General features: G+C 35.3%; 3 protein-coding genes and 1 pseudogene across 3 annotated transcripts in view; all 4 read left to right on the top strand.

Annotated features, from left to right (window-relative positions):
- The window catches only part of LOC113638685 (polyubiquitin-like), a 51,133-nt gene that overhangs the window by 12,277 nt on the left and 22,813 nt on the right, over window positions 1-16,043 (top strand). The gene's annotated exons all lie outside the window — the stretch shown is intronic.
- Window positions 1-16,043, top strand: part of LOC113638717 (polyubiquitin-like) — a 58,906-nt gene that overhangs the window by 31,164 nt on the left and 11,699 nt on the right. The window lies entirely within an intron of this gene.
- Window positions 2,454-4,629, top strand: LOC113638697 (polyubiquitin-like). Its single transcript, XM_027140121.2, has 2 exons — window positions 2,454-2,597; window positions 3,277-4,629. Exon 2 carries the CDS (start codon window positions 3,297-3,299, stop codon window positions 3,768-3,770), a length of 474 nt encoding a protein of 157 aa, XP_026995922.1. The 5' UTR covers window positions 2,454-2,597; window positions 3,277-3,296; the 3' UTR covers window positions 3,771-4,629.
- LOC125145426 lies at window positions 6,117-7,713 on the top strand (annotated as a pseudogene).

Below are 16,043 nucleotides of genomic sequence, written 5' to 3'. Positions count from 1 at the left end.
CTTGTGGATAAGTTGGAGAGACTTGCTCTTGTAGACTTTGGCAGCCAGGAAGGTGTTCAGTGTCTGGATCAGCTCCATGTTGTTGACACAGACGGTGTGAAACCAATGGATTCTGTTCGAAAGGACAGATGTGCATGTGTGTGTGTGTGTGTGTGTGTGTGTGTGTGTGTGTGTGTGTGTGTGTGTGTGTGTGTGTGTGTGTGTGTGTGTGTGTGTGTTATATTCTTAATCAAATATATTGAAATACACTTTTTCAGGCACCAAGCAATAACAACAAATTTAAAAAAGTGTGTGTCAGTAAAAGAGATTTCCTTGGAAAGTTACATTGATTCAGATTCATGTCATGGCTCAATATCAGTATGTTTTAAATAAATAAAAAATTGTTGTTATTATTATAGTATTATTTTGCAATAAGTATGATAAGGCACAGATCCAGGAGAGTTTGTCTTTGTGTCTTAGATCTTTGTATCTGAGAGAAAACACAGTAACTGAGGGAAACTGCTCAGAGGAACTTCTTCGACTCTCCAGAATCACAGAGGAGGAATATTTTGTAGCACCTCCAGGTCGGTAAACTAAACTCAATCACACACACACACACACACACACACACACACACACACACACACACACACACACACACACACACACACACACAGGTTCATATTCAACCCATATGTTCTCTTATGCTAAAATTATTTATCTCACATCAGAGCTTTATGTGCTTAGCAAAGAGAAATATCAGAAAAAGTCTGGAAAGATTTAGGAGTTATAAACAAGATGATGATAAAATATCCAAATACAAAGAGGTGAAAATTGTAAGTTAAATCTTAATTATTTAAGTGCTGACTTAATAATCTAATCTTGGAATTTCTAGACAAATGAAACAGAGCCTTTATTTCCTGGTGTTGTGTTTTGATTTCCTTTCTGAAGCCACCTACTGGCACCTTCTCTATTGTGCAATAACAGTCCCAGCTCAGGAATGTGTTGCGTGGATCGTTTAAACTGGAATTTCCCTTCACGTCACCGTTACCTTTACACCTAATTTCACTTTCCTTTCTCCTGCACACCTGTAAAATACACAAAGCAGAAACCAACTGTGCTGCTGGCAGAAATAATTCAAAACAAACACTTTCCTTTCTTCTCCAATAGGAAACATCCCTCTTCCGAAGACAGAGGAGCGAACCACCATGCTGAAGCACTCAGAGCTCTGAGATCAAAAATATCCAGTGAGACAAACTGTTCCAATAAACATGTTCCTACTTAATCTTACTGCTCTATACATTAACACACATGATCACTGATTAAGTTTTAGTGATTGCTGTATACAGGTCAGGTACATGGTGAATGTGGAGTTGATCAGTGGGGTTTATTTGTAAATGACCTTAGCACAATTTATGTCAAAAAACACATAATAATAATAATAATAATAATAATAATAATAATAATAATAATAATAATAATAATAATAATAATAATAATAATAATAATAATTATAATAAAAAACAAAAAAAGATACTGAAGGAAATTACATAATAATGTCACCTTTTCATTCCAGCCATAGAGCTTTTCCTTTTCTTTTCCTGAAATTTATACTCCAGAGTACATGTTGTCCTAGCCTAGACTTCTGATTAATATTTTCAAATTGATCCATCTAAAGTTCATTCATTCATTTTCTACCGCTTTATCCGAACTTCTCGGGTCATGGGGAGCCTGTGCCTACAGGCAGGATACACCCTGGACGGAGTGCCAACCCATCGCAGGGCACACACACACTCTCTCATTCACACACTACGGACAATTTTCCAGAGATGCCAATTAACCTACCATGCATGTCTTTGGACCGGGGGAGGAAACCGGAGTACCCGGAGGGAACCCCCGAGGCACGGGGAGAACATGCAAACTCCAGCTGAAGTGCTGCTAGGGGTCAGATTTTCATGTATAATGTACATATAATAACAAAAATACATGTATTCAGATATTAGTGATGTTTTCATTTAAATATAGTTAGTACACTAACACGCAACTATATGATTCCCTTTTTAATCATGTCTATGCAGGGCTGGATATTATTATTATTATTATTATTATTATTATTATTATTATTATTAAGATTATTATTATTATTATTATTATTGTTGTTGTTGTTGTTGCTGTAAACAAAAAGTGGATAACTTTTATTATATTCAAAAATGAAGATTAAAACCGTTTTAATGCCTTTTTGTGTACATAAATAGTGAAAATAACATTTATTATTTAGTTCAGTCTGAGGTACAAAGAAACGTCCAGTTAATGAATAACAGAAAGTGTTTTGTTTATGTTTCTGCCTCTGATGATGTCCGGAAATCGAAAGTGAGAATCTGCATTAAACCTCGGAAAGCAAAACCTAACGGAGGGCGGGCTGTGCTTCTCTCCTATTGGTTAGAGACATGTGCACGCGATCATCTCCCATTGGTCGTCATGCTGATAATGGGCGTGTCTGTTAGACTATATTAGGACCCGCTGTCAGCTGTAGGGAGCGTTGTCTGGGTTTGTATCTGATGCTCGAGGACGTAAAGAGAAAAAGACATTTGAGGACAAATACATCACCTGTAAAGGAGGTAAGTTTAACTTGGTTTCAAATATTGTACTTTTAAATAATATGCGCGCTTCACAATGCGAGCAGCTGAATAAACTTATTAAGATGGAAAATGATCAGTGTTAAAATATGAAAGAAAAAGTTTTCTGAATGTTTGGTGAGCTGAAGGTAAAAAATGTAATAGAAGGTTATAACTATCATTAATATCAAAAGTGTCTTTTGTTCCTTTTCAGTAACTGTAGCTTTCCTTGTCACTGGGTGATGTGGTTATCTTCTGATTGTATATAAAACTCCAATTGGAAATATAGATTTAATGCACCATAACATATCTATGGTACATCATTTAAGTGTAATTATCTTTTAGAGCCACATCATATATACAACGTTCACGCTAAAGGTGATAAAAAGTATAAACTTGTACCATTCGTGTTCCAGCCCCAAATGTACATGATATAGCTGTAAACTCTGCTGGCAGACATTTTACATCCACAGTCACTTGACTTGATTGATCTAGTTACATGTTTCATTACTTCCATGTTCAAAATACACTAATTTCAAATTTATATAGTTGGGGATCTGGTAATTAATTCATGTGGTTAGTGTTATAATCATATGATTGGTGCTCATAAGCTTTCATTAGCCTTGTAACTTAAGTGCAAAAAGTTCTTTAAATAATACTAATTTTTTTTTTTTTTGCAAAGATCATTAAAAAGAGGATATTATGGAGCTCATCATCAAAGTCCTGAGTGGGGAAACAAAGACCGTGCAAGTGAATCCAGGTGACACGATTGGTGCACTCAAGCAAAAAGTCGCCCAAATCTTTAATGCAAGACCTTCACGGCTGAAGCTTTCTGTCACCAATGGGTGTGTCGTGCAGCTGGACAATGACCAGGAGACTGTGAGCAGTTATGGTCTGAGTTCAGGGGCCACGGTGATGCTGCTGATCTCCATGACTCCCGTGCCACTTCAAGTGTTTGTGAAGAATGAGAAGGGACAGATGAAGACATATGACATCACTGACGATGAAACTGTTGATCAGTTGATGAAAAAGGTACGCCAAAATGGAGGAGCACCAGAGGACCAGCAGCGGCTGATCTACAGCGGTCGACAGCTCGAATCTGGCAGGAAGCTGCAGGATTACGGCATTGTTTCTGGAAGCACCATTCATATGACCCTCCGTCTACGTGGAGGCTGATGGGACAGAAACACTTGGAGATCATTTTAGCCTAAAAAATAATTTAATGTGATTCCTTTTGTAATGTCTGTTACTTTCTAATTGCACTAAATTTATTCTCATTTTCGGATAGTTTTTTTTTCAGTCATTTTCTGCAGTATTCTTTCTTATTCCAGTATTTCCAATATTCATTCAATTATATTACATTTGCTTGCTTCAACAGTTACATTTTTGCGTTTAGAATATTTAATTAGCACATAGTAGAAATAATTTAATTTAATATATATATTTTTTTTATTTTTATGTTAATTACTTGCTGTAATACTATAAAAGATTAAATTAAGTGTGATAGTTTATTTTGTTATGGGTCTTGTAAGTGAATTAATTTAATTTCAATTTAAATACATATATTTATTAAAATGTCTGAATTGCTTTGCCTTGATTTTTTTTTGTAAAGCTCTGGCAGTGACACAAGATAGATATTAGTTATAAAATTAGAATAGTAATGTTAATAAGCTGATTATAACTTATATATTTATGTAATATAAGATTGTATTATTACATTACATATTATAGCAATATGTTCCATTATAGTTATAACTAGTTACACTCTTACATTAGTTTACATATACTTTATTTTCTTTATCTAGAAACCTTATAAAGTCCAGGTTTATTACTCAGTGACATGAAACTAACAGTAAGTACAGAATAATAAGACATACCAATGTGTCCTAGTAAGTAAAAGTTTAATCACCACAAGTTTAACAAACAGAAATCTCAGGAATTTTGAATTTTTTTCTGAATCGGAATTTCTGTAAAACTGTTTGCAGATTCTGTTGATTGTCAAAAGTGCCATACAAATAAAAATAAAATAAATCAAGCTGAATTGAATTTTAACAAACAGTACATATTCATAGTGATGTTTTAATTAAAATATAGAACATAGCTACATGTTTATATTGGTCTATATGAGCAAACATTAACATGTCTTAACAATATTTCTGGCTATATTAACATATTACATTAACAATAAATGTATTGTTTTATATAAACAAAAAGCTTGGACTGACACACCTGTGAAAGACTACCTGACAATAAATGAGTCATTAACATGAAGAATGTTTTTAAGAATAGGTGAACTAAACCAGGAGCCACCCTTGAAGTTCTAACATGTAATTTTCCTGCCAACAACTGAAACAAAAAACTAAACTTGCATTATCAACTCGAAACTTGGGGTAGTCTTCTCAACTGCCAGTGCATTTCATGTTTACAGAGTTAAGTAAAGTCATCTTGGCTGCTCACACTGTGAAGAGTTTAAATTTAAATGAGTTTATAGCAGTGTCGGCTTTAGATCAGTAAATATACACACACTGTACTTGGTTAAATCTATAACACTGACCACACTAATCTCTGTTTTGAGCAGATAATCATCATCATTTGACTTATCACTTATGTTAGCTGACTTGCTAGTTGCTAAGCTACCTGCTATTGCCTGATATTGTTGCTTTGATGAGAATTGTCTACAAAATGTTGACGTAGGAAAGAATTAATAGACATGAAGGCTTAACATAATAAAAATATCCTATTTGTTTGCTCTGACAGAGTTTTTAAGAAACTTACCTAAAAATGTTGTTATAGCGGTATATATTAGACCTCAGGATCACCACCAAAAACACACCATTTAAAACAACATTGTTTCTGTCTCATAAAAACTTATTGTGATGATTTATGCATTCATGCATAAAAGCATTATGCTGTTATTGTCCTTGTAACTTCAGTACAAAATTTAAAACATTTCAACATTTCAAAATTGAAAACACAGGTCATTAAGAAGTGGATATGATGAAGCTCATCATCAATGTCCTGAGTGGGGAAACGTGGACATGAACCTGAACCCAAATGCCACAATGGGTGAACATAAGCAACAAACTGCCCCGATTTTTAAAGCAGATAATTGTCAGATAACTTCAGTACACCAAGTAATACTAGTAATATAAGTCCAGCACCACATAATAAACTAAATATATATAATTATCTGAAAAAAATCACCAGTATATACATATGTGTGTAGTATATTTATATACTGTATGTGGAACATTCCAGAAGGTGTGGCACGAGGAGATTAGCTGACTTTCTCGAGCCTTCAATTTACTCACGTCATTCCAATTATAATTCATTTATTTTCCCCTAAACTGAAACTTTTAATTCCTGCACCAAAGCACAGGAAACTTTCCAGAGTTTTTTTTTATTTTCAAAGGTTTTACTTACATAAGGATGCTGAATGGAAACAGAAAGTGACTATGAAGCTGAAAACAAATCCTAGCCAAAGGGGCGGGGTCTAATTTCATTCTGCTAGCTCATCTATATCTCCCATTGGTTAACTTGTAGATAAGGGGCGTGACTGTGGATCTGATGCCTGCTATTAGATTGCGGTCCTCTCTGGAAATGAGCCTCAGTTGGGTTAGGTTCTGAAAAAGGAAACAGAGCACAGATAAGTGCATCATTTACTCAAAGGTAGGTTATTCTTAATATCTTAAATTATGTGTACTTGAAAAAATAAATAGAAATTCTAAAAATGTTAAATATGTATTTTTTAGACAAATTTAGACAAGTCACTAACACAAAGTAAAAGACAGTAAAGCTGACTGACTTTTATTTGTGTGTTCAATAATAATTTATTATTAATTTAATGGTTTTATATACCAAAATAGTTATTTTATAGGTTGTATAGATGCTTGGAGTGTGTTCTGTTTCTTCTGTTTAATGTTGATAAATCTAATTCTAATCTAATAAAAAGTAAAGACTTAACATAACAATAATTATTATTATTTTAAATGCATACATAAAAATATAGAACTATTTGTGCAATGCTAAACAGTGCTAATAATCTTCCATTACTTGTTATTTACATTTGTCTCATAGCTTCAGTAAAAAGATCATGAAACTATATTTCTGGCTTATTGATGATATGTCAAGTAGAATATTAGAATATATTTTATTTTACACACAGGTCATCAACAGGGGAAAACAATGGAACTCATCATCAAAGACATAAGTGGAACAATGCAGCTTGTGAATGTCCTGCCAAGTACCACCATTGGTGAACTGAAGCAGCATATTGCCCCTCACTTTGGGGCAAGAGCCTCACGCCTGAAGCTTTCAGCCCTCAGTGGTCAGATCCTGGACAATGACCAGATGACCGTGAGCCAATACAGTCTGAGTTCAGGATCCACCGTGATGCTCCTGATCTCCACAAGCCCCATGCCCTTTCAGGTGTTTGTGAAGAATGAGAAGGGACAGATGAGGACGTACAACATCACTGATTAAGAGACCGTTGATCAGTTGATGATGAATATCTACCAGAAAGAGCGAACACCAGTGGACCAGCAGCGGCTGATCTACAATGGCCAACAGCTCCAATGTGGCAATAAACTGCAGGATTATGGCATTGGTCCAGAAAGTACCATTTTTATGACCCTCCGTCTTCGTGGAGGCTAATGAGACAAAAACACGTGGACATAATTTTTGTCCTATTTAACACCACAGAACAAAATATTAAAATAATAATGATAATAATATTAGTAAAAGTACTGTGTATGTTGCATGACTGATTCAGATACAGTCAGCTCATTCTCATATTTAACCCCCAAGTAATCACATCTGGACACCTATTTAATTCTCCTTCCTGACACACTTCTGCAGACGCTTTAAACACACACGTAGAAAATGATCTTATAGTCAAATTTATTTATTGATTTATTTATTGTTATTATTTATTATTTAATGACACCTGTATAACCATCTTTATAATATACATAATAATCTACCTTGTTGTTTAGTAATAAGACCAAAACATACTTTTGATTTTAAGTGGAAAATGCTGTAACTTAAATATTGTACTCTTGCTTTTTGGTGTATTTTCTTACTGATAAATTCAAATAAAAATAATAATAACAATAATATATACATGACCCCATTATGAGATTTTGTGATTAGTGAAAGAAGTTTTATTGAACATTTAGGAATGTACACAATTTATAGAATATATTATTTTGTCTTGGTCAGCACATAAAGACACAGTTACTTGTTTCTTGTAATAATGATAAATCAAACAAATATAAATATGACAATCACAAATGACATAAAATCAGTTAATTGATCAGAAATATTTTGCTTTCATCTCTCTCTCTCTCTCTCTCTATCTGAGACACACACACACACACACACACACACACACACACACACACACACACACACACACACACACACACACACACTCAATCACACACTGACATCTGCTGGACACTAAAAGACTCTTACAGTTCTTTGTCAGCTACAATTGTAAACTTGAGTGAGTGTTTGGTGTAAAATAGAGCAGAAATTTTCACACAAATGTAATTTCTTTGATCTATTATGCATTTCAAGATGAAGCAAGTACATTTCCCAGATCTGTGTCATTTAACTGCAGATTTTATAATATTATTATTATAATTAAGTGGAGATGTATACATTTATTCCACATATTGAATGTTCCAGAAACTTTTGTTCTCCAAAAACATGCCAGTTGTCCTGAATCCATCACTACAGTAAACACACAGGACTTCCCCTAAGCAGCCAGTAACGAAGCACTCAGAGATCTGGTCTTCATGAGGAGTACCTGTGTGAGTCTGTGTCTTGAAACCGCAGTAAAATGCAGTGTGTGAAAGCTTTAATGTTTGTGCTGGTTGTGTCATATTCAGTGGGAGAAATTTGTTTTAAACAAGTTAAACATTTTTCAGTTTTAAACAATTTATACAATTATTCACTTGACATGTAGACAAGATTTTAACTCAACAAAACTGCACAGAACAATAAGTGGAACAACGCAGCTTGTGAATGTGCTGCCAAGTACCACCATTGGTGAACTGAAGCAGAATATTGCCCCTCACTTTGAGGCAAGAGCCTCACGCCTGAAGCTTTCAGCCCTCAGTGGTCAGATCCTGGACAATGACCAGATGACCGTGAACCAATACAGTCTGAGTTATTTATTTATTCCACATATTGAATGTACCAGATACTTTTGTTCTCCAAAAACATGCCAGTTGTCCTGAATCCATCACTACAGTACAGTCTGTGAGTCTGTGCAGAATTTCAGCTAGCTCTAATGTACAAATGCACTGGTTTTATTTTTCCTCCTAAAACATGTCAGTATGTTTATTAAGGTAAAGTCCATATGTACAACATTCAGATTCATGTCATCTATCTTCTATGTGTTTGGGTTTGTTTAGATTTTTTGTATTTATGGAGTCCAGTGGGGTTTAATGTGGTGTTACGTCACTCTCAGGAGAATCTAAACAATCAAAACAACTCAAACTGTTTTACTGATGAAACCAACACAATGTGAATACATTATTAATAGGGTTTATAGTAACCACAGAATATCAATAGAACATCATATAATATTTAAAGAACTTCAAAATTGAATATATTATCACAAAATCTCTATTAACTGAATTCAGCAGCTGCATTTATACTTACACTGAGTTTATAACATTAAGTTTTTTTTTATCTTATCTCAGTACTTTTACTTTTAACTTTGTAGTACATAAAGCTAAATTAATGTCTATTACATCCTCCACTGGGTCTTTCTGTAAAGATCTTAAAATAGTTTATGGTTCACTGAATTCTATTAAGATAAGAAGTGTATAAAAAACTGGGGCACGGTGGCTTAGTGGGTAGCACGTTCGCCTCACACCTCCAGGGTTGGTGGTTCGATTCCCGCCTCCGCCTTGTGTGTGTGGAGTTTGCATGTTCTCCCCCTGCCTCGGGGGTTTCCTCCGTGTACTCCGCTTTCCTCCCCAGTCCAAAGACATGTATGGTAGGTTGATTGGCATCTCTGGAAAAATTGTCCGTAGTGTGTGATTGTATGAGTGAATGAGAGTTTGTGTGTGTGCCCTGCGATGGGTTGGCACTCCGTCCAGGGTGTATCCTGCCTTGATGCCCTATGACGCATGAGACGCTCCTCATGCTCCTCATGACCCGAGAGGTTCGAATAAGCGGTAGAAAATAAGTGAGACGAGTGAGTGTATAAAAAAACAACTCTTATACTGAATAAAGTCATTAGTCACAATTCAACACACTACGCTGTAGGTTAAATAGAACATGTAAATTGTCCAATGGGAAAGAAAATTTTTGTATGCAGAAGTAATCAAATCTATTAACTGTATCCCCATGTCTTATGTTTAATATTAAAATCTCCTAAAAGTTTAATATGTTTAATATTAAAATCTCCTAAAAGTAAAACCTGTGTGAGAAATTACAGACTGCCTCAATCCAGATTCTAAGGTAAATGTCAGAACAAGCTCAATCCCAAAACCAACCCCTGTTCAAGTCAAATCAAGTCAAGAAGCTTTTATTGTCATTTCAACCTGTTGCAGGACACAGAGACAACGTTTCTCCAGGACCATGGTGCTACATGAAACAAAGACAGAGCTAAAGACTTAGTAATTAGTCCTCGCCACATAAAGTGCATCTGTGCAAACAGTGCAAGACAAAAGACAAAAGGCCTTGCAGATGCAGTGTGTTGTTTAAATGTACATGATAGAGGGAAGAGAAACTCCAATGATCTTCTCAGCTGTCCTCACTATCTGCTGCAGGGTCTTGTGACCTGAGATAGTGCAGTTCCCAAACCAGACAGTGATGCAGCTGCTCAGAATGCTCTCAATGGTCCTTCTGTAGAACGTAGTCAGGACTGAGGGAGGAAGATGGGCTTATCTCAGCTTTCATAAGAAGTAGAGACACTGCTGGGCTTTATTGGTGATGGAGCTGGTGTTGAGTGACCAGGTAAAATTCTCCACTAGGTATTGACTCTTGACAATCTCTACAGGTGATCTGTCGATGTTCAGTGGAGAGTTGTTATTAATCTAATAATCTAATCAGACACCTTCATTAAAAAACATTTACATTTGCATTTTGGTCATCTGGCGGAAGACTTTATCCAAAGTGATTTAAAGAAGTCCTTTTAAAGTCTCTATGAATGAATCCATCCTGATACTGATCTGATATGTAAGATGGAGGTTGTCCATTTTTGGCTTTGTAGGCCAGCATCAGTGCTTGGAATCTGATGCGTGCAGCTACAGGAAGCCAGTGAAGGGAGTGCAGCAGGTGGGTGATGTGGGAGGTTATTTTGGAACATCTGAAGAGGTCGAATTGTGTCAGCAGAGAACAGTGACAAATCAAGCACTTTGGTGGCCTGTGTGTGATCGAAGGGGAGATCAGCAAGTTGTCCACAGAGATCGCTCTCCAGGCCTGAGGATGAATCACCTGAGATGATCATCAATTCTCCCTCAAGTATTGTTAGTCCCCTCCTCTGGTTCAGTTGCTCTAGAACATCTTCAGTCCCCAATCAGAAAGACAAGATGAATTACAGGAAGTCACACAGAGTTTTTTGTGAACAAAATAATCAGGAAATCAGGAATAATGATAAACTTCTTTGGGTGCTGGGTTGGTGTAAAGGGGAATGAGGAGGATGACCATCTGGATAAAGAAAAGATTTGAAATCACCAGAAAGGTGTCAGTGACTAAAACAGGGGTTATGAGACAATGAAATTAAAGCTATATATTTGTTCAGGAATATGTCGTTGCAGAGAGAATTAAATGCAGAAATAAGAAAAAATGTTATTGTCACCTACAGTATGAATGCGTATTGGGCATTCAGCATTAAAACAAAGTCTGCACAAAACAGAGAAACCTGAAACGTAATGGTGTTGAATGTGGACACCCAGAAACAGTTGTACATATCCTTCTGGACTGTGGTGCATATACTGTAAATACCAGACCAATCAAGAATATTTGAATATATGAATATATATATTTAATTGATAAAATATCAAATATTCTTAAAGTCTCACTCACTCATTTTCTACTGCTTATCCGAACTTCTCGGGTCACGGGGAGCCTGTGCCTATCTCAGGCGTCATCGGGCATCAAGGCAGGATACACCCAGGACGGAGTGCCAACCCATCGCAGGGCACACACATACTCTTATTCACTCACACACTACGGACAATTTTCCAGAGATGCCAATCAACCTACCATGCATGTCTTTGGACCGGGGGAGGAAAACGGAGTACCAGGAGGAAACCCCAGAGGCACGGGGAGAACATGCAAACTCCACACACACAAGGCGGAGGTGTGAGGCGAACGTGCTAACCATTAAGCCACCGTTCTAACCACTAAGATTCTTAAAGTCAATTCTAAAATTAGTTATTCAATACATACGACTCGTGATTTTTGTGCATGAAATATTTTTTTTTTATATTTTTTGTGAGTGTGTTGATATATGATGTGGTCTTATAAACTTAAGTAATGAGTAATGCAGGGCTTGAATCGGACTGAAGAGATTTAATCACTGTAGCAGTTAATTACTGGTTAACTGATGGGACATGAAAAAAAAAAAAGGAAAATAAATCTCACACCTTACTGGAAAAAAGATTTATTGAAGCAGCAGAGTGAATCCTTGTTGCAGACCGAACTAACAAATACTGGGAAGAAATGTACTGTAACCTGTAGCTTAGAGGAAAAACTCAACCAAAAGCTACAGTACACAGAAATAACAATAGACTGACGTGATGTTAATAAGAACACACGTTTAGGAGAATCTTTTGCATTACCTGCTAGTCTTTTGGTCCTAATAAAAAGATAAATAACCAAAAGAAGTATGTCAATCTTATAAAAAACCTGAACCTCCACTAGGTGTTGTAGCCTGATTAACTTTACAGTAGCTTATCACTGCTTACTGCACTGTCATTATTTCTGAAGTCTTCTGTCCTTTAGAGTGTTTCTGTGCATCTGTCTGATACTTATAGAGTTTAGAGTATGAAATATCAATATAATATTTTAGAATACTTTCTACTCTACTGTAGAGCTACTCCACCTAACACTACGCTCTTACTGTCATAACGGTTTTGAATGGCTTCATATCCTTCATAGTTGGAAAATCTGCATTTTACCCAAGATAAAAGCCTAAATAAACTATAATAACTGAAAGAAATTTAAATTGGAGATCTAGATACTTGATATGTATCTAAAAAATAAAAAAATCCATCCTTGTTTATCTAGAAATTGATATTGCAGGTATAACATTTTGTATATTGTTTCACATATAATAGAAATGTCTTCAAGTAACATGATTTTTGTCATGTTTTTTATACACATAATTTTTTTCCTTTTTTGTTCTACACTGTAAAAAATTTGGAGTGGGATTTACTTGAAAAAAGCTTGGAAAGTTTTTTCACTCAGAAAAGGCTAGTAAATGTACAAATATTTGCCAAGTAAAAGCCTAAACATAATTAAGTTTAATTAGACATTTTTAAGTTTTTAATTGTTAAGTTTACTTGGGAATTCCCAGTTAATTTTATTGACTTTTTGTTTGTTACTTAAGTAATGCTTATAAATATATGATGATTTATTGCATTTTTTTACACAAGAGGCCTAGTTATCCTTTTTAGTTATCCTGAGTAACCTTTACTTTAAATGTTCTTTAAACATTATCTAACATAATTTGTGATGCATCATAACTGATGTCTTCAATAAAAAAAAAAAAAAAAACACAGACAGACATTTTCCTTGAGTACTTTTATTAAAGAAATGATCAAACCAATGGACAAACTATGTGAAACAGTTCAGTACAACTTTAGCTTAACAAGTCTTTTGTGGACTTTCTCACTTAAAAAAACAATTAGCAAATACAAAAATGAACTTGAATGGTAAGAAATGTTAATCAGTTAGGTAGATTTGCCTGAACACATACACTGCATCACTATTGTATAGGTTCAATAGAACGTATAATCTCTGTTTCTCATGATTAAAATGCATCAAATGTTTATCAATTTTATCAATATGAGAAAACAGTGTACACTCTTAACCTGAATTAGTTGACATTACTAGAAATTTGTGAAGGAACCCGTTGAACTAAACTACTTTAGTTTAGAAACTACTTTAGAAATTACACTACTTAAATGAGATTTTATCTATTAATTTAATAAGAAATTAAACAATAATACATTTTTTTTTGTTCACAAAAAACAGGTAACACTACAATGTACTCAAGTTCACAATGTTAACAATACAGTGTTTCGAGGAAAATACATTCTTCAACAAGAAGAATATGGGGTCAGAATTGTTTCGTTATTCTGAATAAATACACTATGATCCACAAATAAATATAAAGAGTTTCACAAATATTTTTACAAATTTCACAAAAAGAAATGAAATTCACAAATAAATAAAATGGGATTTGCAAATAAAAAAAAATTATAAATTGTATTTATTTGCGAATTGCTTCCTGCTCATTTGTGAATCACTGCACGCATTTGTGAATCGCGTTCTGTGCATTTGTGGATTGAAACATTTCTAACGTCAAGACGTGCAAGAATCCACAAATAGGTGGACTCCGCCCACCGTCTACTCCAGCCAATCACGTTCTGATTTACTCGCTCTTCACACTACCCCTGGACCCATTGATGATGCTGAAATCGTTTCCAAAGAAAGCAGAATTGAACTAACCCTTAGTGCTGGCTACAATCCATACAGGGTTACCAGATTGGGCTCGAATCTGCGACAAATGTTTTTTATTTGTTTTTTTAAATCGTATTTTGCAGTACATATTACACTGTGATAGTGCGAGTAAATCAGAACGTGATTGGTTTGAGGTAGACCGTGCCACGATTGGTCAGCGCCACGAGACCGTTGTCCGATTGGCTGGAGTAGACGGTGGGCGGAGTCCACCTATTTGTGGATTCTTGTGCACGTCTTGACGTTAGAAATGTTTCAAATCCACAAATGCACAGAACGCAATCCACAAATGCGTGCAGTGATTCACAAATGCACAGAACGCGATTCACAAATGAGCAGGAAGCAATTCGCAAATAAATACAATTTATAAATATTTTTTTATTTGCAAATCCCATTTTATTTATTTGTGAATTTCATTTCTTTTTGTGAAATTTGTAAAAATATTTGTGAAACTCTTTATATTTATTTGTGTATCATAGTGTATTTATTCAGAATAACGATACAATTCTGACCCCATAAAGAATCTTAGAAAAGTGGAACTTAAGTGCATCAATTTAGTTAAATGTGCACAGACAATCTTGATGTAGGCAAGGAAGTGGTACAGTTCTGCTGTAGCTTCCATGTTTTTCCATCACTTTCACTGTAAAACGTTAATGAACATATGCAAATGACTACATATTTTAAGCAGTTTAAGTTGCTATTAGAAGCAAACAAATAATAATAAGAGAAACTTTAAGAAGCACATTTTTGAACGGTTATTTTTATACACCCGAGACATATGCTAGCATTAGCGACAAGCACATGTACATGCATACACGCTTATATGCACCGACGAACATTTTTTTTACCTGAGACATATGCTAGCCTTAGCGAAAAGCACGTGTACATGCATACACGCTTATATGCACCGACAACAAAATCACCTGAGACATATGCTAGTGTTAGCGACAAGCACATGTACGTGCATACACGCTTATATGACCCGACAGAAAAATCACCTGAGACATATGCTAGCGTTAGCGACAAGCACATGTACATGCATACACGCTTATATGACCCGACAGAAAAATCTCCTGAGACATATGCTAGCGTTAGCGACAAGCACATGTACATGCATACACGCTTATATGAACCGACAGGAAAAAAAAATTATGCCAGCAAAATACTCATAGTAACATGAGCTATTTCTGTCAGGTCAGAAATAGCTCATGTTACTGTGAACGGACAGAAAATGAGAAGAAGAAAAAACTAGCATCAATCAACACATTTACACTAAGTCAACTTATCAACAATTAACTAACATCGGTTTTAGGGTAATCATTTATTGTCAGAAAGATATTTATATATTAGACTATTTACACTCACCGTTTCAAAGTGCTTTCTAAAATCAACGGTTTGCGCCCCAAGACCAGACCAGACCAGACCCTACCTTTCGACACAGATGCATTTTGCTAATAACAGATGTTTGTGCAAATCGGTTTTTTTAGCAAACTTAACTATGTTAACTATTAACACTTGGCGCCTTAACTCTTTAGCCACCAGTCTTAATAGTTCTATAATTTTCTGCAAAGGTAGCTAAATTGACCAATAGACAAATATTTAATTAACTTACCGTGTAATAATCACATCAGTCTTCAAGACGATTTTCCGTTGCACTCCTCTGCCTCTGCGCCACAATCGCAACCAGGAACGCATGCGCATAGATTGCCTGGCTTCTTTAAGTACGTTTTACTTGGTTTT

Source organism: Tachysurus fulvidraco, chromosome 9 (assembly GCF_022655615.1).
Source record: "Tachysurus fulvidraco isolate hzauxx_2018 chromosome 9, HZAU_PFXX_2.0, whole genome shotgun sequence".
NCBI lineage: Eukaryota > Metazoa > Chordata > Actinopteri > Siluriformes > Bagridae > Tachysurus > Tachysurus fulvidraco.
The sequence above is the reverse complement of the archived record's forward strand: the minus strand, read 5'-3'. Positions and strand labels throughout refer to the sequence as shown.